The 22181-nt window shown below is 37.0% G+C and overlaps 2 protein-coding genes across 4 annotated transcripts in view; one reads left to right on the forward strand and one right to left on the reverse strand.

Moving 5' to 3' along the window:
* LOC127423473 (VPS35 endosomal protein-sorting factor-like) overlaps positions 1–6033 on the forward strand; it is a 34451-nt gene extending 28418 nt beyond the window's left edge. For both annotated transcript variants that reach the window (XM_051667791.1, XM_051667793.1), the window contains exons 28-30: positions 303–421; positions 3573–3719; positions 4453–6033. In XM_051667791.1, the coding sequence (XP_051523751.1) occupies positions 303–421; positions 3573–3719; positions 4453–4551 (365 nt within the window). In that variant the 3' untranslated portion in view covers positions 4552–6033. The remainder of the gene's footprint in view (positions 1–302; positions 422–3572; positions 3720–4452) is intronic.
* A 137-nt stretch (positions 6034–6170) lies between these two features.
* Positions 6171–18494, reverse strand: LOC127423480 (Golgi to ER traffic protein 4 homolog). 2 transcript variants are annotated; one of them, XM_051667819.1, is made up of 9 exons: positions 18323–18494; positions 17221–17299; positions 17060–17138; positions 9557–9706; positions 9340–9478; positions 8957–9097; positions 8796–8871; positions 7610–7682; positions 6171–6944 (listed from the first exon to the last, which is right to left on the reverse strand). In XM_051667819.1, exons 1-9 carry the CDS (start codon positions 18460–18462, stop codon positions 6856–6858), a joined length of 966 nt encoding a protein of 321 aa, XP_051523779.1. In that variant the 5' UTR covers positions 18463–18494; the 3' UTR covers positions 6171–6855. The 2 variants fall into 2 exon arrangements, with proteins under 2 accessions (XP_051523779.1, XP_051523778.1); XM_051667818.1 differs by having other exon boundaries at positions 17060–17141.
* Between the last annotated feature and the right edge of the window lie 3687 nt (positions 18495–22181).

Here is a 22181-nt window from a genome sequence, read left to right on the forward strand (position 1 = left end):
GATGTTTTCAATTGAAATCATAAATATGGATTGATATGTATGTGTAAAGGCAATACAGTAAATACTACAATGATGCATAAATACTTCACAGTTTAAATAATATCTTGATTGTCATGAAAATAATGTCACAATGCAAAAACATAATAATAATTATTATGACCCAGACATGTTTTCACAGGTTTCATAAGATACACACACAATGAATCTTAAAGATAGATCACTGAATAAATACATGTTGTCTAATGAATGTACGGACTCAAACACAGAAATGTCAAATAAAAGCATCTCTGTTCCTGTTTCAGTGGATTCCAATGAAACTCTCTATGGAGGAGATCCCAAGTTTATCGCAGAGATCAATAAGCTGTGTGAGACTCTGATTGGTCAGGTGCTGGATCACTTAAAGAGTCTGGGGCGAGATGAGGTGAGTGCAGTATTATCATTTACTGATCCAGAACCAGCCATGTCTGAATGGCATTGCATTAGATATAACACTATTTTAAATCAAGTGGCATTTATTTGATAGAAAGATGGCACAAGCACACTTTTGAAATAAAACGTTAAAAACAAAGAAAAGGTTTGAAAGGGCAGGAATGGCCCGTAATTTCAAACTTCTTTATTGAATAACTCTCAAGGAAACACATTTGCAGTAATGTGTTCAGTTCGTGTGCTCTCTCTACACTTCCAGTTTCCTCATTGGTCTGTGTATCCTAACAGATAATATTTTGTGTATTGATTTGATTATTAAGTGGAAAATAATATCAACTACCCTGTTCTCTAGATATCAGCATCAGACATAGAAAAATCCATATCCACACTCACTCATTTAATTGATTGGCCACTGCATTCATGCACACAATGAACGTGTCTGTGAATGGTTACAATGTTCAAGCGTGGGGAACATACACAATAGTATTATCACATTATCAATTTTCCTACAGTGTAAAATCTGTTCTGTTCTAATGCTCTCTGATCTGTTTCCAGTCAATGCGAATTTCACAACTGTAGAAGGGATTGATTGGGTCTTTGACAATAAGGTTGTTATAAATAAGAAATCTTTAAAAATCTAGTTTCAAACACATGTGTCAAGTTCATAGGAATGACATCTTTGGGTTCACACATTTTTGAAAAACATTTGTAGCATTTTGGAAAAAAAAAAAAAAAAGATGTAATGACTTTAAAAGTGTCATGTGGTGTAAACATCAAGTTAATGGTATTAAAATACTTTTCTTGCACTTTCAATACAGGAGAGTATTCACAACTTCACTTCTCAGAAAAGTTTTCAAACATATTTTTCAAGGAAAATAATATTTGTAAGAAATTCCATGACCTTTTGAGTCAAGAATATTAAGATGGTTTTTTCAGGGTTACACCAAATGATGTGAACAAAATGTGCCTTTTCATAAAAAATGTGATATTTAATAATATGACAATTATATTTTTAAACTTCACAGTCTTGTGGGTCTAAAGGGGTCTTGTTTTTGTTGTTGTTTTTCTGACAACAAATTGGCTACCTACATGTTGGTTACACCACATGACTAAGTTTGTGGACAAAGGTTTTTCAAATATTAGTCATTTTAAAAATAAAATTTTTCACTGCTTATTTTTTCAAGAATTTCATTTTTTAATATAAGACTTTTTTTTTTACCATCTCTGGATGGTTCCACCAAATGTCATTTTTTGACATTAAAGGTGCTGTAAACGATTTCAGCCATTCTACTTCCACAAGACTGTGCCGTTGGATTAGCCACACCCCCTCTACAAAAACAACAGCAGCAAAATAGCGCCCTCAACTGACTACTGTTATGAACAACATGGCAGTAAATCTCAATAATTCGCTGCAACTACAATACTATGAGAACATGCAAAATGATTGACAGGTCAAAAGTGTCTTTGACTGTGGACACATTTTTGTTTGCTGTTTACAGAGTTTAGAGCTGTCACAGAGACCGGTGAGATATCTCACAACACTTATTTCATACCTTTCCATGAAAAAAATCACTTAAAGCACCTTTAAGCCCCAGAAAAAAAATATCAAAGTGACTTTGAACTCAGTAATTGAAAACATGTCCATCATAGTAGAGGTGTAAAGTCATTGTTGTGTGTCAGTTGTACCTGTAATGTATTTTTGATAGATTTAACAGATCTGGACAATTACACTCGTGCTACCAAATCAGGTTCTGGTGCCAACATCAGTGGTCTATTGTTAGTCTGAAGCCTGACTTTTGATATTTTGTTTTCTAATCCAATGCCAGTTAGACATTTTAATTGTCCAAATACTTTATGGGGCCAGTGGGACATGTGTATTTACACCGATAAGCCACAGCATTAAAACCACCTGCCTAATATCATGTAGGCCCCCCTCATGCTGCCAAAACAGCTCTGACCCATCGAGGCATGGACCCACAAGACCTCTGAAGGTGACCTGTGGTATCTGGCACAAGACATTAGCAGCAGATCCTTCAAATCCTGTAAGTTGCAAGGTGGAGCTGCCATGGATCGGACTTGTTGGTCCAGCACATCCCACAGATGCTCAATCAGATTGAGATCTGGGGAATTTGGAGGCCAGGGCAACACCTTGAACTCTTCATCAAGTTCCTCAAACCATTCCTGAAAAATTTTTGCAGTGTGGCAGGGTGCATTATCCTGCTGAAAGAAGCCACTGCCATCAGGAAATTCCGTTGCCATGAAGGGGTGTACGTAGTCTGCAACAATCGTGGCATGTGTCAAATTAACATCCACATGAATGCCAGGACCCATGTTTCCCAGCAGAACATTGCCCAGAGCGTCACACTTCCGCTGCCAGACTGCCTTCTTTCCATAACGACGCACACGCACCCGGCCTTTTTCCAGAGCAGCCTGTATTTCTCCTGAGGTTACCTGTGGGTTTTTCTTTGTATCCCGAACAATTCTTCTGGCAGTTGTGGCTGAAATCTTTCTTGGTCTACCTGACCTTGGCTTGGTATCAAGAGATCCCCGAATTTTCCACTTCTTAATAAGTGATTGAACAGTACTGACTGGCATTTTCAAGGCTTTGGATATCTTTTTATATCCTTTTCCATCTTTATAAAGTTCCATTACCTTGTTACGCAGGTCTTTTGACAGTTCTATTCTGCTCCCCATGGCTCAGTATCTAGCCTGCTCAGTGCATCCACGTGAGAGCTAACAAACTCATTGACTATTTATACACAGACACTAATTGCAATTTAAAAAGCCACAGGTGTGGGAAATTAACCTTTAATTGCCATTTAAACCTGTGTGTGTCACCTTGTGTGTCTGTAACAAGGCCAAACATTCAAGGGTATGTAAACTTTTGATCAGGGCCATTTGGGTGGTTTCTGTTATCATTATGATTTAAAAAGGAGCCAAACAACTATGTGATGATAAATGGCTTCATATGATCACTATCCTTAAATAAAAGACAGTTTTTTTTCATGATCAGTCATATTTTCAAAATTAATGCCAAAATTTCACAATTTCTGTCAGGGTATGCAAACCTTTGAGCACAACTGTATATAATATGATAAATCATGGTTTGCTCATTGATTTCTCTTGTATATGTTTGTGTGTTTAAGGGAGTGCGCAGACAGGGTAATCTGGCATTCTCTCTGTTCAGCTGTCTGTTAGCTCATGGAGATCTACGGAACAATAAGCTCAACCAGCTGTGCGTAAACCTGTGGAACCTCAGCCACAAACATGGCTTCTGTGATGCACGTACCTCGGTTGGTCTCACTAACACACATACATTTACTTAAACAGGTAAATCACATAAATTAAACTATATAATTGGGGACATACAGGGCCGATATGTACCAAAATTCTGCTCTAGGCAAAACATGAGTCATGTTATCTTCCTCATATGGAAACATCAGGTGCTTTTAACAGTTTCCTTTGCTGAACTGTACTGTACTGATCCAGGCTCGTTGACATGTTTTCTTCTAAATCAAGATTAGATTGGACTGACTAAGTGTACAATCATGAGTTGCCACACATATCTGTCCTGAGTACTAACTGTGCTTAGAATGCTGGGCCGTGAATATTTTGTAATCATACCGAACCGTGCTCAAGTGGAAATATAATTGGAACCGTTACTCACCCTGCTCAGAACCGTTCAGTCCAATGGTGGAAAAGTGCCTATTGATTGTTGTGGTCACACAACACTTTGTAGAGGGAAGCAGGCATTTGTTTCCACCTCATCAGTTAATTCACCAGCACTCTGACAAAATGACTGTCTGCACTTATCGACAAGGAATCATACTGTCACATACACCTGTTCTGATGAATGAGGTCAGTCAAGGTTAGAATCAGGGCATATCTTAGATAGAGCTAATTGTAATGACAGACTAATCCTAATCCTCCCCCTAAAAGAACTTTTTGCATGTATAGAATTGTAAATTTATAGAAGTTTTCCAACATTCCTAAAGGTTGACGAATCTCTCTCTCTCTCGATCGTAGGTTCGGACACTAGAACACATCAAACATCAGGCGCAGCAGCCAGACTTGAGTCATCTCACAGACATCATAACACGACTGTCACTGCAGTCCAGAGCCTGACATTCCACTGACCACACAATATCAGCGGTCAACAACCAGATACTTTGAAGACCACAACAGTTTGAGATTGTCAGCCTCTTTGAAAAAACATGTTTTCTTCACATTTGAGTGTTCTGGAAACCAGCCTGTAGTGTCCAATTTCTGTCATTTTTATTTCTGAAAGACAGTAATGCATCACAAAGGTTTTGAGATTATAATTGTTTTCACACTTATTAATATTTCTGAATATCATTTGATTTTCTACAATTTCAGTTTGCATTTGTTATTGTAAATTTTTTGTGCATAACCAGGTATTATATAAAATAATCTAACCAAAATTAACATGGACTAATAGTTTAGTTAGAGTGAGAAAAAGATGAACAGACATCTTCAAGTACTGTTTAAATAGCCAATACACTTTTGTGTGTCAGCCATCAACAATGATTTGCTACCTGCTGATTTTAGGGGAGGCAATTTGTCATCCTGGACAGAATTTGGACAAAGCTGCACAGTGATGGCTGAGTCATCAATATTAAGGTTAATGTGAAGCATTTGTTATTGACGGAGTCATCTGATTGGCCCTTCATTGTCCCTGTGGTGGAACATTATGGGTTTCTTTGAACCATTTCTAGTCCTTCAAAGAACAAAAACTAATGAAAATCATGAAACCAGATACAAAATCATTTTCAGAATAATGCATGCTCTGTTGAGGTGAAGAGTTCGCCTGATATAGTTCTGATATATTCTATATTTCTATTAAATTGTAGCAGCTGATTTAAAATAAATTGTTACCTATGTGCTTATGTTCCATTTAAAATTAATTCAAAATGAATTATGCCCAGAGGCTGTTAAAGTCATTTATAGAATTTAAAAAATGGATAATTCTGTAGGCGGTTACTTTTTGCTCACCAACTCCAAGTACCTGTTTCAGTTTCACTACACTCAAAGTCTGGCCCAGGTAAAATGGTACAGGTTATAGACCATGGTGTAATTGTGTTTGTTTAATTTACAGTCAACTTGTATTGTAATTATTGTTGTTGTTATTATATTATTGTCACATCAATATGCACTGCAAAATTTTCCTGATCCATGAGATCATCGTGTGAAGTCTCTAAAAGTTGATTTTGAGGTAATTTGATTTAACATTCAATAACTTTTAAAATGTTGCTCAATGTAGCTAATGAGAATCCCTGGAACTATCACATTTATTTTTAGACAAAATACTTTCGGTAACACTTCAAAATAAATGAATAAACTTCGGAACCATATGGTTCCATTCGTTAACAGTAGTTAATATGAACTAACAATGAACAATATTTTTGACAGCATTTATTTATCTTTGTTAATAAAAATACAATTGTTCATTGTTAGGTAATGTTAACTAATGGAACCTTATTGTAAAGTCTCACTATACTTATTTGTACATGCTTATCATTTCAGAGGCAGAGCAAGTTATTACATTTTGATAAAAGATGTCGGCAACAAAAAAAACGTTCTTTGGAATCGTGTGCAACTAGACCTGGAACCTGTATAGTAAATAGTAAGTAGCAATATAATAATAAAATAGCAGGTAAAAAGGCTTAATTTTGATTTCATTAACTTTACAAGCGACAGCAATGAGGAAGAACAAGACGCATATATTTCAGTTACATCCATGTCTATCCTTTTATTAAGCTCAATCACACTTGAGCAGGGAATGAAGCAGCGCCCTGGTGGCCGATAACGGCACATTCACACTCCGATCAACATGAACCATGCATTCATCATTCACTTACTTTTAAGATCTGTGCTTTTCTCATCTTCACACACACACACACACACAAAGTAACAGTGGTGAAATGTCCCATCAAGGATACGGTAATATCTCTGGTAAGACCTAGCTGTGCACAGACACGCAGGACCAAACCTCACTCCGGTTTGAACTATCATACTGTAGAATTCATCAAAGTACATGAGCATGGATTACAAGTTAGAGTAATTGAATTACTTCCACCCCCCCATGGCGGGACAGGAAAGTAATGGAGGGGCCCCTCTCACAAACGAGGGCCCACCACACCGACAGCTCGGCAGAACTACACGTGGAGACATGTGAAGTGCACCTGTTTCTTTTATGAATTTTGTTCGACAATAGTCCAGGAAGTTGGATATTGTTGCACCTTCATTCTTCAAAAACTATACACAGAACAAAGTCCAACAATAACAGGAAAGAGTTAGTTACTGAAAAAGAGCGCCCAAACAGATGCGTGACTGGTCATTGTTCAGTGAATGGTTGGTACAGGGCTGATTGGTGATGTGGGGACCAGCGAGTCTCTGCTCCAGGACACTCTAGTCCAGCTCAATAGGGCTGCTGTCCTCCTGAGCTTCCTCACCCTCCTCTTCCTCTCCTGAGCTCATGAAACTGTTCAAAAGGTTTCCTAGCACACAAATCAAGCAAATCAATCTCTTTATAACATAACTTTAGATCTTGTTGTGTGTGATATAAGTAATAGGGATGTGCACGGAGAGTGGACTGTTTGATATGCCTGTATTCTAAAATCACTATTCAGTTATTCTGCACGTGCAATAGAAGTCTTCTACACAACCCAAGCCCGATGGTACACAACGAACAGTTTTTCAGGTACAGGGCGAGTTAGGGGCTGATCACACGTGTTCTAGTGTGCATCTGTGCAGCTTTTTTATGTAAACGCACTAGACGTCTTTGTTGCGCTGCATGTTGTTGGGGTTTTTTTAGACAGCGTGTAAAGCTAAAAGGAATTAAAGTTTTTAATAAACATGTCTCGAGACACCTGCATTCTCTTTCACCATTTGTTGTGATGCATCTAGTTTTTATAGCACAGGTCTCACAAAGATTTGACATCCTGAAGAAGTTCAGGTTGCTATTTATAATACAAACGGTTACCGTACACATCCCTAATAAGAAAGGGCTTAAAAAGACTCAACATTGAACAGAAGTACTGTATTAGTTTTAAGACAGTTGTGAGATTCATTTAAACCCTCTAATAATTACTATGTGATTTTTTTTTCTAAATGAAGTACACTGCAGAGATGTTTGAAGGCATAGTGTATGTGTGTGTGTTACCTAGCAAACCACCATATGATGACGACTGTTTAGGTGGCACTCCAAAGAACAGCTGTCCTATTCTGTCCAGATACTGAGGTCAAAGTTCAAGAGAAGATTGCATGTTACAAACAATGAACTGTCCATGGGAAAATGAGCAGAAGCAAAATTATAATATTAATGACTTCTAATAGACAGATATATAAGCCAGGCTGAATAATTAAGCAATATTTGTCCATTTTGAGATTCAGTTAACATGTTGATGGGCTCGTTTGACCCTGATAGACCCTTTTCTGCAGAAGTAAAGCAATAGCAGGGTATAATTACAGGGTGAAAACACAGCAAATATCTTTTTTTCTTACCCGTTTGCTCCAACATTAAAAGAAAAAGTCCACTATTACACTTTCAAAGCTTTCCAAAATAAAGAGCGCTGGATTAGGACAGTCAGAAGAGAGAAAGGACACATTTTCTGTCACTCCCTCAACAGATGTATTGAAAAACTGAACTCGTTTTTTTTTAAACTTGTTTCAGGTAAATATGATACAAAGTACAATGTTCTAAATTTACATTAAATATAAAATAGTTTGCCGAATTTAGGCAGCTTGCATCATCACAGTCTGTGAAAAGGTTGTATTCTCTGATTGGTGGGTCTTTTTCTGCTGGATCATGGGTAGTGTGTACGGTGTCATTATGTCTTGTCGGAATGAAGTACTGAACACATTTCTGTTTTTTATATGCCATTTTACGAATAAAGCTGAAATAACGGGGACTGATGTCTTCAACAGAAGCATATATCATCGATTAATATCCTCAGAGCTAACGGTAGGTCTGTCTTTAAAGGTTCGAAAGTTCTTGTTGAAAATCAATTCACCTGTTGACAATATGAATGGGATATTTACTTCCAGAATCAGACTGTTGCACTCTATTGGATTCAACTGTGAGTCCAGTCTCTTGTGCTTCACAAGAGGAGCGGCATTTGTGTGACACACAGAGATGCTGCTTATGTTGAGTGTAACATGACAGTTCAGACCAAAGGTTTTTCATTGGCCGTTACAATGTGCCTGACCTAAACGTGATCATCATTGAAGAATGGCAGCTGGTCCTATGTAGACAGCAGACAGCTGTGTTTGGAATTAGTGTCTCTATAGTTCTGTGTACTCTTGTATCTTTATTGAGAAAGACTTGCTTGTGATTTAAGGAGCATCACCTCATTGTACATGGGGTCTCTCTTCAGTGACGGCTGATACTGCTCACATAACACTGTGAAGACTGTCAACTTCCCACTGGGAATAAAACACACACAGGGTATTCCGTATGCAAAAATAACGAGCCATAGATCCTGAGTGTGAATACAGGACAGTGTCTCACCCATCCACAGCCAGCAGAAGGAACCACAGGAAGTTGAGCAGAGGCTGAACGAACGGAGGACCCTTCTCTATAGACGGGTGCTTCTGTGTGTATGTGGTGAACACCACCGATGCACTTGTTTTGTTTTTTAGACAGAGGAACCTGCAGTCAAGATGAGACACTGAGATCAATATTAAATGAATATTCACTTTATTGTCTGGAAAAGACTCAAAAGAGCAGCGTGACCATCCTAAACATGTCCGTTTGTGTTCCACAGAAGAAATGACACAAGAGCAACAGAAGTTTCATTTTTATATTCCCATACAAAAAACACTTTAAAACATGATAATGAGACAAATGGAAATGAAAGATGTTTAATGCTCTGGTTTTATGTTGAAACTCACTGTAATACGGCCTGTGCTACAAACATGTCCACTTCCCCGTGAAAGCCTCGCGCTGATGAATATTCCACCATCATCTGTGCGCAGCCCTCTCCGTCAGACGAGTGCAGGAAATGATAGCGTGATTCACTGTAGTTTTGCTCTGGACACACATAGACATGATCTGAGTTTTACTACCCCATGAGCTGACCTGTGATTGGACGTCATGTGTCTGTTGTACCTTTCCACAATGTGAGTGCGAGCAGCTGGTGTAGTTTGGGGTGGCCCAGCTTGCCCGACCCCCCTGATGACCACTTGATTGCTCTGGAGACAAACGCCACTCGCTCGGGGGAGTTTGGGTCCATCAGGCTGAATAGTTTCGCCAAATGCTCTGGAACAAACACCATTCGTGTTATTACACTTGTTATTAAGGATCAATGACAAGTAAGGAAGTCCCAGATGATGATAATCTTTATAAGAACATCCTAAAATCTTTTTAACGTTTTAAAAATGTTTGATTTAATGACAAATGCGGAAACCATCAAATAATTTGATTTCCTTACACCTTGAATACACATAAGCGAACAAATCTAAATCATTATCTTTGAATCATTAATAATAATTTAATTTTGAAGTTTGTTTTTTTTCTTCTTCACAAACCATTTTTACTCCTGTAATGTGTAATTTTCAAGTGAAATAAGAGATTCAAATGTAGGGTGGGACTTGATCTTATTCATCAGGAACTGGATAACACGCACTTATAAATCAAGAAAAATAACACCACAAACATTTATTAAGTATATGAATAGGTTTATTTGATTTTATCTTCACTTATAAGAAGAAATAATAATAGAACGTTTTGCCAAAATTACTTCATAATAATATCAGAATAAGAGTTTTTATTAAAGGAATATTCCGGGTTCAATTCAAGTTCCGTTCAATCGACAGCATTTGTGTCATAATATTGATTAACGCAAAAATGAATTTCAACTAGTTCCTCGTTTTTCCAGTGAGACACTTCCAATGGAAGTCAATGGGGTCAATCTGTAAACATTAAAATACTCACTGTTTCAAAAGTATAGACACAAGACATGAACAATATGTGTGTTCACATGATTTTACTGTCATAAAATCACTTACTAACCACATCTGTGGAAACTTATAAACAATTCATATTGTTTATGTCTTGTGTCTATACTTTTGAAACAGTATTTTAATGTTTACAGATTGACCACATTGACTTCCATTGGAAGTGTCTCACTGGAACACACATTTGTGCTTTTTTAATGAAGACGAGTAGAAATTAATTTCTGTGTTAATCAATATTATGACACATGCTGTGGATTGAACTGAACTTGTACTGAACCTGGAATATTCCTTTAATTCCAGAATCTTTCGATCTCTGGACACTTATTTGGCATTTTTAACTTTATACCACACCAAAAATATCAAAATGAATTTAAATCCATTTCATTAAAATGATTGTGTACTATTAATCACCCAGAAATATGAAGTTAAGGTGCGTTCACGTCATATCGAATTCTGACTTGTAAAGAGCGTTCACGTCTCCGCAGAGCTCATAATTACACGTTGTAAACTCGGAATTCAATGATAGCTCTGACTTGACAGTCGTGACGTCATGTGAAAAAAACAATATGGCAGCAGCCTCAACAGTGAAAGGCAGTGAACATATTTCTGTTTAATATGCTATTTTATTATGCCATTCATGCCTGGAGAATTTCGTTTTGTTCTTAAACATTTATCAAAAGCATATAGAGGTGAATTAATGAAGTGATAAACGTTTTACTGTTATCAACAATGAAGCCACTTTGCCGTTATAAGTGTTGCCATAGAAACTAATCATTTACAAGGTCTGACACATAGACATTTGTTATTCAAGAGTAAAAATGTATCATTTTAGTATAAAAAAATTAGAGCAATTCAAATATTTTGAATAGTGACCGCAAATATTATTTCTAAAATATATATTTTTTGTAAATATGCAAGACTATGCGCAGTGCCCCAAAAACACATCTGATACAAAGCCACATGTCTGATGAATGTCTGACACAATTTTGAAGTCGATATGACTAAAACTCTTTCATAATGATTTATGTAAGGGTACTTCCAAAAAAAAGGTCACTTGGAGGCACCAATAGACCACTTCTAGTAACTCCATAAACCAACGATCAAAGTGGTTCAAAACACACAATTTGTTTCTATTTCAATGCAAAAAAATACCACACAAACCAAAATATACATGAAGATATCATTTTTTATTCTTCTTTGGGAATATATTATAATGCATTCCATATATATGTATGCATTTTATTAACAATGTGAAAAGAACATTGCAATTTGAAACGATGCAATGGAAATAAACTTTTACATACAATAAAGATGCTTCTGTTCACTTTTTCCCCATACAAATGTAAATTGACTTTTTCAGAGCTTTTGCTCTGCCGTTCACCCAGGGTCTTTAGCCACTGCCTCAATGTCGACAGTCCGACCGTAACACACTATAACTGCACACCGTGTGTAAAAGCACAAAACCTACACAAACACAGTCCACGGTTTTCCACTCCGAACCTTCACGAATCAGCATCAGGGATATATATATATATACACACACAACCTTCATATCATTGTTTTCATCTTTTCATTAGCTACACGACCCATCAGTTTTTCACTGGCCGGCTTTATCCAGAGACAAACATGGATGACGCAAATCTTAATACAAGCAATCAGTTTTACAACCTCAAAATGAAGCACGCAAAAGAATATTTTGAAAGCCAAAAGACGTGCTCTGCATTAATTTGGTTAAAATCATTTTTTATTTTTACTTACTGCATGTATTATTTTCTTTGAGTTTCTTGAGGAAAAAGTTTATAAAATAATAATATTGCTTAACAACATAGACTGAAATGTGGCATCATTTAGTATTATGGTAAGGTTGATTGTTTTAAAAAAAATTTTTTTCATTTTTTAGGTTTGTCCAGTTGCAAATAAAGAGAAAACTATAGAAGTAGTTTAAAGTAGAATATTTAATCCACTGACTAGAGTTTCCAAAAATAGACATTACAATATTATATAAATATAATTGTTATTTTATAAACCAATTTGAATCGATTTTCCAGAAAACTTTTACTGTATCATGATATATATATCGTTACGGTGATATAAGATTTTGGTCATATCGCCCACCCCTACAGTGACTCATGACACATAATTAAAGGGACAACACGTAACTTCTGCAACTAGCAGCTCATGACTGTAGTGAAAAAACAAGCGGCTTTTGAACAAAGAATTTCCATGAATTGTACATGATCTTTTCACTGGCATTTCTGATTACTGGAAATGACATTTTTACAATCATTTTCATTCAGACCGATTAGCTAGTGAATCATTTAGACTGATTTGTGAACCATTTCAATTAATTACTTGAATAGAACCGACTCACTCACAAATCAATCATCACAATGTCTTGTGAGAAAGTTTTTACTCTACACGACAGTAATGTCTAGGAGATTAAGAAAATGTATATTCACTATAGATATTTCGCAATTAATTCAAATTTTCAAAACATTTTCAAGACAATTAGAAAATAAGAGAATATATTCTGATTATGATGTTTTATTTTCATATATCAAAAAGCAATAAATCAGGACAAATCTAGAACATGATTCATTACTTTCACACTGATATTTTATGAGATGTAACTGGCTGTCAAACGCATAATGCGCTACACATAAGATACACATCACCTATGTATTTTGATCAGGCACTTATAGAATCTAAATAGAAGCACAACTTACATTATTTCAGTAGTACACCCAAATGACAACAGTCATATCTTATGGTCATGTGTTACACTTGCTATAGTTTACTTCAAAAGTTGTTTCTTCATCAAATATCAATGTCAAATGTAAATCACTGAATCAACAGCATCACCTTAAGTGAGAAATAGGAAAAAAAAAAATTCCAATGCATCACGATCTTCCTTTGAACAATCTCAATATATCGATTATTAAATCCCAAGATCAATCTTTCACTCTATGTCACATCCCTCTATAATGAGAGTAAATCTCTCTCATATGCAACCAAATTTCACACTATGTGATTAAAAATGTCAGTGAATCTCTACTGGCTGGTAAATGTTCAGTGATGAAGTTCAGCAATGAGATCTTTCACTGTTGAGAGTAAAGGTTTGGTTTAACTCATAATGTGTAATGTGTGTCCAAAGATGAGATCCACACAATCCATTCATCATTGATAGGCCTGTTGCAATTATTAAATAACCATCTGATCGCGGTTATATGATCTAACCACTGTTATCTCAGTTACGTATTCAAATTCCAATCACATTTGAATGCCCAAATAAGGGAATTTTAAGAGAATATTCTGTATAAATGCCATGAACGGTAGGTTTGTGTCATTCAGTTGAATACCGCGGACATCAACCAGAGCAGCTCCTGTCCGGAAGAGTGAAGAACACTCTGATGCACACATTGTCAGCAGACGCTCACGCCAAACCACCGCTAAAATATAAAAGTATAAACTATGATAGTGAACACAAAGTGCTCCGGTTTCACTTTAAATGCACGCAGCCTTTTGTCATATGCACGCAGAGAATATGACAATTTATATAACAATTAATCGTGAAAGCCCTTAAAGAGACAATAAATCACCATAGCCCTAAAACACACAATCATCATAATCGCAATTATTTTTTGTAACCGTCAGCCAAATTTTATAATTGTCTTTAAATAATCATTGAATAATGTCTCTTTTAATATCATTTCTGTTCTTTATGGTCAGTTATTGAATAAAAACAACAACAAAAGAAACATTTAATTTTTATCACACATAGATGTGCTTAAGCAGGATTTCTGCAGGTTCGAAGGAATGAAATTTAAGACTTTTGAAGGACCCATGGTAACCCTGTAAAGAAACCACGCACATCTCTCGTTATACGTGCTTGTCTTAAAGAGAAGTATCAATTAAGCATGTGTTCTACATATCATAACAAAAATATACTGTATATGCAACATAGACAAAATTAAGACTTTTAAGAATTAATGGAATAGAATGAACTTGAACATTTTTCAAAAGCTAAAGTGTGATAAATCTGATGAAAAACTAATGATAAAATATAATTTGTAAAATATATTTTCAAATTGTGCCTAGAAGGTTTCTTTATAATTAAGAGTATTAGCTGAGAGAGAATTTCTTTTATATGTAAGTAAAACTGACATTGTAACAGAAACGCACCCACATGAGTACAGAGACTGCACTTATCAGAGTTACAAATGACTTGCTCTTATCATCTGATCGCAGCTGCATTTCACTTCTAGTGCTTTTAGATCTTAGTGCTGCCTTCAACACGATAGATCACGACATTCTCTTGAATAGGCTGGAGAATTATGTTGGCATTTGTGGACTTGCATTAGCATGGTTTAGGTCCTATTTATACGACAGCTACAACTTTGTCTTTGTAAACGAGGAACTGTCAGATCAAACTAAAGTTAAGTATGGAGTGCCACAGGGAACAGTTTTACGGCCTCTACTTTTCTCCTTGTATAAGCTTCCCCTAGGGAGATATTATCAGGAATTGTGGAATATAGTTTCCACTGTTATGCCGACGACACCCAACTTTATATTTCTTCTAAACCTGATGAGATTTCACAATTTTCCAAATTAGCAGAGTGTATCAATGAAATAAAAGATTGGATGACTAGAAATTTCCTTCTACTCAATTCTGACAAAACAGAGGTACTAATGATTGGACCAAAAACCTCTCAAAATGAGCAGCTAAAATATAATTTGACTCTCGATGGATGTACTGTCACATCGTCTTCTACAGTGAAGAACTTAGGTGTTATATTTGATACCAATCTGTCCTTTGAAAATCAAATTACCAATGTTTGAAGAACAGCATTCTTCCACCTAAGAAATATTGCTAAATTACGACACATGCTCTCTGTTGCTGATGCCGAAAAGCTAATTAATGCGTTCATGACCTCAAGATTAGATTATTGTAATGCATTACTGGGAGGATGTCCAGCAAGTTCAATAAATAAACTTCAATTGGTTCAAAATGCAGCAGCCAGAGTGCTGACTAGAACCAAGAAATATGATCATATTAGCCCCAATTTATCATTACATTGGCTACCTGTTAAATTTCATATTAATTGTAAAATTCTGTTAACTACATACAAAGCTTTGAATGGTCTAGCTCCAACATAATTAAGTGACCTTCTACCACACTATATTCCATCACGTTCATTACGATCACAAAATTCTGGCCTGTTAATAGTTCCTAGAATATCAAAATCCACAAAAGGAGGTAGATCCTTTTCATATTTGGCTCCTAAACTATGGAATAGTCTCCCTAACACTGTTCGAGATGCAGACACACGCACTCAGTTTAAGTCTAGACTAAAGAGTCATCTATTTAGCTAGATATACACCTAATTTATCCATCAACTCACAATTAGGCTGCTTTAGTTAGGTCTGCCAGAACCAGAAACATCCATCATGATCTATAACTCTGCAATAAATTGAATGACATCTACGCTAATATTATTTTATTTGTTTCCATTTGATTCATATCCCGAGGTTACCAGAGCCGGCCAGATCCAGCTCCATTCCTGCTAGGTGTCGGACTCCACTGCTATATGTTTACTCATTTTAAACCATGACCTGCACTGCACATAAATAAGTAATATTGGCATTATATTCATGTTGTTTAGTCAGAGGGGAACTGGCTCCCACAGTGAGTCTGGTTTCTCCCAAGGTTATTTTTGTCCATTAACCAACATCTTATGGAGTTTTGTGTTCCTTGCCACAGTCACCTTCGGCTTGCTCACAGGGGTTCTAAATACAATTATTATGAAACAAATATTCATCGAATTGAGATCGGAATCAAATTGAATCTGTATACCCAGCCCTAGTAAGAAATAGCACGTATAATATGTGTGTACATGCATATGGGAAACAGATAATTCACCATTGTCACACAGAATTTATTTGTATGAGTACTACTACTCATATATGAAATATATTTCCTGTGATAGTAAACATATAGATTTTAAATAAGCATAACAATATGACTTATGGAAGTGCAAAAAAAAAAAAAAAAAATAAGTGACATTATTACATATCTTGGGTCTTAAATAATAACAACTTGTACACTTTTTGTGCTCCAATTTTGTCTTCTTTTTTTGTTTTGTTTTGTTCAACAATTTAGAAGCGAAATGAATACTAAAGAGATGTGGGCTAACTCCAAACAATGGATGAGGTCCCGGGTCACTAAAGACTCGAGGTATGCGTTTAAGGGTTAAAGCACTGTTATTGAGGAGCGGGATTTTGGACAATGACAGTTTACATTGGGAGGGGCTACCCAGAGCAGCACCGCTGAAACTGAAACCAAACGACTGACAGAATTTTGCATCTTGCATCTGGTTTGGACACAGTGTAATACTTCTGCAGCGAATCTGCTCATACTCTGTGTTAACAAAAAATACCATTTAAAATACAGAGAGTGTCACAGCATTGAACCGCTAAGTGCTGCTGTACATGTTTAAATTAACAATAACCAGTTTAATTTATCTTAAAAACTACTAAAAACAAACATAGATTCTCAGCTCTAACTACAGATCAAATTAACTGTAACCACATCTCGAACTTTACATTGTTTGCCAGATGAATAGCACGCTACAACATACTTGAACATGAAGCTCACCTAGTGTGTGCTCATCCACTTTGGCTCCAGATTTCTCCAGTGACTCTAGAACCAGCATGGACAGATCTGCAGCACTGTTCTGCTGTTAGGAAACAGAGATCTTACACACAAAACAAGTCTTTCTCAGTAACAACTGACCAGACATTCAGGATAACACATACCTGATTATAACTAAAGAAGAGTAACGCTCCATTGTACATCAACTCTCTGGCCTCTGCGTGCTTCGCTTGTGACATATACCTGCAGCCAGAGAACATGTTATTAACACAACACATATCACACACACTACTCTATACCACACTATCTGAGATTGTCTAATGTAGGCAGCAGCACACTAGGTTTGGAGACTATAGTGCATAAAAATGCTGTCTGGGTAGACAACACACTAGGTCAAGATAAAATGCCTTCTAGGTACAGCAGCACAATACGTTTTGAAACCACGATGCCCAAAAATGCCATCTAAATTGGTAGTTCTTTAGGTTGGGAGATCTTGGTTCCCCCAAAAAGCAAGCCATCTAAATAAGCCCGAAAATGCTGTCTAGGTGGACAGCGCCCTAGCTATCGAAACTATGATGCCTCAAAACACTGTCCAGGTAGGCAGGACTTTAGGTTTTGAAACCATGCTGCCCTAAAAATGCTATCTATTTAGTAGATAGGCAGTGCTCTAGGCTTTGTGACATGATGCCCAAAATGCTATCTTGGTAGGGAGCACACTAGGCTCTGAAGAGCATGAGGTGATTTTATAGAGATACAGCAGGTCAACAAAAGGAAGAATGAATGAATGACAGCTGTCAGGAAGTTTAAACGTTTTCGTCTTTAAACGTCTTAACTTATGATTTTAAAAAAGGATAGATACATTTACAATGTGAAATGTCATAATTCAGCTGGTTAGGTGCACTGGTTAACTAGCTGCACTGTTAAAAAGACGAAATTCTACCGAATGTCAGCAATAATCTTTTTGTCATACAGCACAATATTGATATGGGATTTAGTATTTATAATAAAACAATTAATACATTATTCCGTACACAAAATTGTCAGTCAACCTTGTTCTTCACATTAGCATGTAGCTAAAGAAGCTTGCTGATCATTTCTCTTGACTGACGTCTGCGATGGCCAATCAGAATGACGAGGTGACGCAAGGGGCGGGTCAGAGTGAGCAGCCGACCAATTAGCGTGTGGGACGGGCTCGATTGACAACAAGAAAGATCTGGAAGCGACAGGCCCGAGCCGCTCACTATTAATATACGCGTTAAATCTCACCTGAAGAATAACGTGCGGTACATCTGATGGGCCTCATAGTAATCTCCTCTCTCCACACTGGCTCTGAGTTTGCCCTCCACCCGCTGCACTCCTCCGCGGTTCCTCGCGCTGGAGCTCTTCAGAGACTCCTGCTCCGACATGACTGCTCACTCAACCAAACGCGATGACTGTCACTGACTGAGCCCTCCGACGCGCCGTACTCACGTCTCTCTTTATTCATATTACTGGTGACCTGATGACAAGATGACCTGACCACACACGTTTGTTTTGTTTTGTTTTGTTTTTTTATTAGAACAATGCAAAGTGTACAACATGAGTACATATAACAGTACATGTCAGGGGTTTATATTAGATATTACAACAAAAATACATTAATTCGTATTGCTTTCAGACTTGTACTTTTAGAAAGTTTCCAAATATGTTTTAATGTCAATTTTAAATAGTTCAAAAACAGGTGTTTTTCAGCCCATTTGACTTTATGTATTTAATAACATGCCATAATAATAATTAAATCACATATAAATACTAGATTTTTATCTTTATCAATTGAGAAACACTTTAACGTCATATTACTTTCTTCAAAATTAACAACAATACAAGCTTCTTTTTGGAAAAAATTTTCTAACTCTCTCCAAAATATTTGTACCTTAGGACACTCCCAAAATAAATTATTAACAGTCTCAGGGGCACTTTTACAAAAAATACAATTATCTTCCACATTAATTTTAAAGCGCTGTACCACCAGAGTCTTGGGTATACTCGATGTACAATCTTATAGGAAACCTCCTTTACTTTATTTGTAACACTTGTGAGGTGTCATCCATATTTTACTCCAATCAAACTGTTTTTTCAACAGTTTTTGTTTGCATAAGGGAATGTAAAAAAATATGATTACATCCATAACTGGAAAAATCATCACATTGAAAGAGCCTCAAAATTTCCCTGGGAATTGCATACAGTACCATTAACTATTAGCTTGGTTCAACTGAGAAATTATAAATGTCCCTAAATTCAGTATAACTGTAAAAACACCCTTAATCAATTGCTTAACCCAAAATTACAACAGCATCAAGACCTTGCTGGACGCCTTGAAGTATGGTGAGTACGGCTGGGAGGTCACTGGAGAAAATGGTGGCATTCCTGATGGGTCTCCAAGGCGGTTTTACCAAGTTTCTCTGCTATCTTTACCTTTGGGACAGCAGGGACCCCAAGGCGCACTACCACAGGCGGGACTGGCCACAGCGGACCGTATTCTCTGTGGGGAGGAACAACGTCAAGTGGGAGCCACTGGTGGACCCCCGGAAGGTGCTGATGCCACCACTGCACATCAAATTGGGCCTTGTGAAACAATTTGTCAGAACTCTAGGTAAGGAGTCGGCAGCCTTCAAATACCTTCAAGACTTCTTCCCTAAGCTGTCTGAGGTAAAGGTCAAAGCCGGTATCTTCGTTGGACCACAGATAAAGAAGGATTTTGGATTCATATGTTATTTTTTTCTGACTTTATGTGAACGAAAAGACACAAATTTACCCGTTTTCTCATTGGAAATAGGTAAATTTCAAAATATCACTGTCCTGGTCACAAAAGCAAAGTTTGTGGGGAATAAAAGCCATTTTCTATATTTTTGAGGCATAAGCAATTAGGAAATAACACTTACTACCCAGGAACAAAAACTGTGTTACATAGTGTTATAATTGTACATAAGTGTCCATGAAAGTAATACCTGTTTGTGGAAGCGTGCAAGTTTTATGGGTATCTTGTTAATATCAAAATCACATTTTAGTAAAAACTATATACCACCTACTTTTTTAAATATAAGATTTGGTACTACATACCATATACTTTGTTTATTTTTCAAATAATTGTGCAACCATTTTAATTTAAATATCATATCTGAAGTCCTAAAATCCAAAGCATTCAATCCTCCTTCAATCTTTGATCTACAAATAATCTCTTTTTAAATTAATGTGGTTTGTTCTTCCAGATAAATTTAAAGAATTTGGAGTCTATCATCTTAATGAGTGTAGGTGGTACATTCAGCACTTCTGCCATATAGACCAATCTAAATAAGCCCTCAGTTTTAATAACACACAGTCATTTAGGGAAATGTTTTGCAGCAGCCAAGAATTATTATTTTTTTTCTTCAAATGATTGGATGACAGGAGAGAAGTTCAGCTCAGTTCTAATTTCCTTGTTTTTAGATAATTTAATCCACAGATATTTGACAACAACTTCTTTCACAGGAATATTACACACAGCTGTGATATTACAAGAACCTAGAGCCATTAGTTCACATTTGTTAATATTCAGAGAAAGACCAGCTATAGATGAAAAAGAATTCAGTCACCTAATTGCTTTCTCAACTTTTGTATAGTCTCTTAAAAAAAGAGTTGTGTCAAGAGTCACATGATGCCATGCAAGGATCGGACATGTGAATGGTGAGCTCTGCGCATTTTGCTAGTTTTAACACTTTTTATGATATAAACCGGTGAGATTCGATACACTCTGTTCCGTAACTGTTCTAGGAGGACAATATATCAAAGAATTCAAAATCCTCGGGCTCTGGAGACATTAAAAGACACTTACATGCTCAAGCTGACACCCCTGAGCAGGCCGTGGGCCTGGGAGTCAATTTGGTCGGAGAGATGAGGGAAATGTGGAGAGAGATGCTGAATATGTCGGCAATGCTTACGAAGGCCGTTGCTGACTTTGAGGATCTTGCTGTGATACGTTGATTGATCACTGCCATGGAGGCGATGTTCACTGAGGTGGTTACAAGAGTGGGTGATGTCGTGAAACGGATCGATTATCTGGAGTCATCGGAGAGGGAATTAGCTACTAATCCGCTAGCAACCAAGGTGGATTTGGAGCGTGTATGGGAGAAGTTGGAGGACATGGAAAACTGTAGCCGGTGGAATAACATCCGTATCGCGTGAGTACCGGAGGGAGTGGAGGGACAGGATATGGTGGAATTCCTAGACAAGCTCTTTCCGAGTCTGCTCAACATGGCAGGCCATAAGCTGGAAATCGAGCGACCTCACAGGGTTCCGGCTCGGTGATCCATGGAAGGAGACAGGCCCGATCAATTCTGGCCAAATTTCTGAGATTATCCGATAAAGATCTTGTGTTATGCGAGGCAAGGAGTAAAGGAAGACTTTCTTGGAAGAACCACAGCATTTTCTTGTTCCCAGACTTTGCGAATTTGACAAAAGAAAAACGGGATCGATTCAAGGAATGCAAGAAACATTTACATCAACTGAAGGTCGCTTTTGCACTGATATTCCCGGCCAAATTGAGAATAGATACTAAAGATGGCCGTTAAACATTCACATGCCCACGGCAAGCAATGTCCTTCATGAAGTCAATGGAGTGAGTGAGTCATCTTGTGGTACTCATGTTGCAGCCGAGTGGACCGGCTCAATGAACATTCACTTGACTGTTTGAAGATTCTGCGCGCTCTTTTTGTGCCAGTTCCGCCTAGTGGCTGGAGTTTATTTTGTAGAACAGCAAACCTTCGGGACGGTTTTGTGGATGAATCTACATGCTCTTTGTGCTTAGTCTGCTTATCGGCTGGAGTTTATTTTGTGGAGTATTTCTGGCTAAGTCATTGGAGTGAGTTAAGTCATTTGCTTGCACTCATGTTGCAGCTAAGTGGACCGGCTCACTGAACATCTGTTTGACAGTCTGAGGAACCTGCAGAATTTTTTAATTTTTTTATTGAATTTTTTTTTTTTGTTGTTGTGCTGGTGCTGCCTTGCGGCTGGAGTTTATTTTGTAGAGTAACATACCTTCAGGACAGTTTTATGGATGAAGCTATACACTCTTTGTGTTTATTCTGCCTATTGGCTGGAGTTTGTTTTG

Source organism: Myxocyprinus asiaticus, chromosome 32 (genome assembly GCF_019703515.2).
Source record: "Myxocyprinus asiaticus isolate MX2 ecotype Aquarium Trade chromosome 32, UBuf_Myxa_2, whole genome shotgun sequence".
Lineage (NCBI taxonomy): Eukaryota > Metazoa > Chordata > Actinopteri > Cypriniformes > Catostomidae > Myxocyprinus > Myxocyprinus asiaticus.

Coding starts and splice junctions, on each gene's coding strand:
- LOC127423480 (XM_051667818.1), bottom strand. CDS start 18,462: ATGTCGGAGCAGGAGTCTCTGAAGAGCTCCAGCGCGAGGAACCGCGGA. Junction 17,142..17,220: donor TCTTCTTTAGTTATAATCAG/GTATGTGTTATC, acceptor GTTTCCTAACAG/CAGAACAGTGCTGCAGATCT. Junction 9,098..9,339: donor GTAGCACAGGCCGTATTACA/GTGAGTTTCAAC, acceptor TCTTGACTGCAG/GTTCCTCTGTCTAAAAAACA.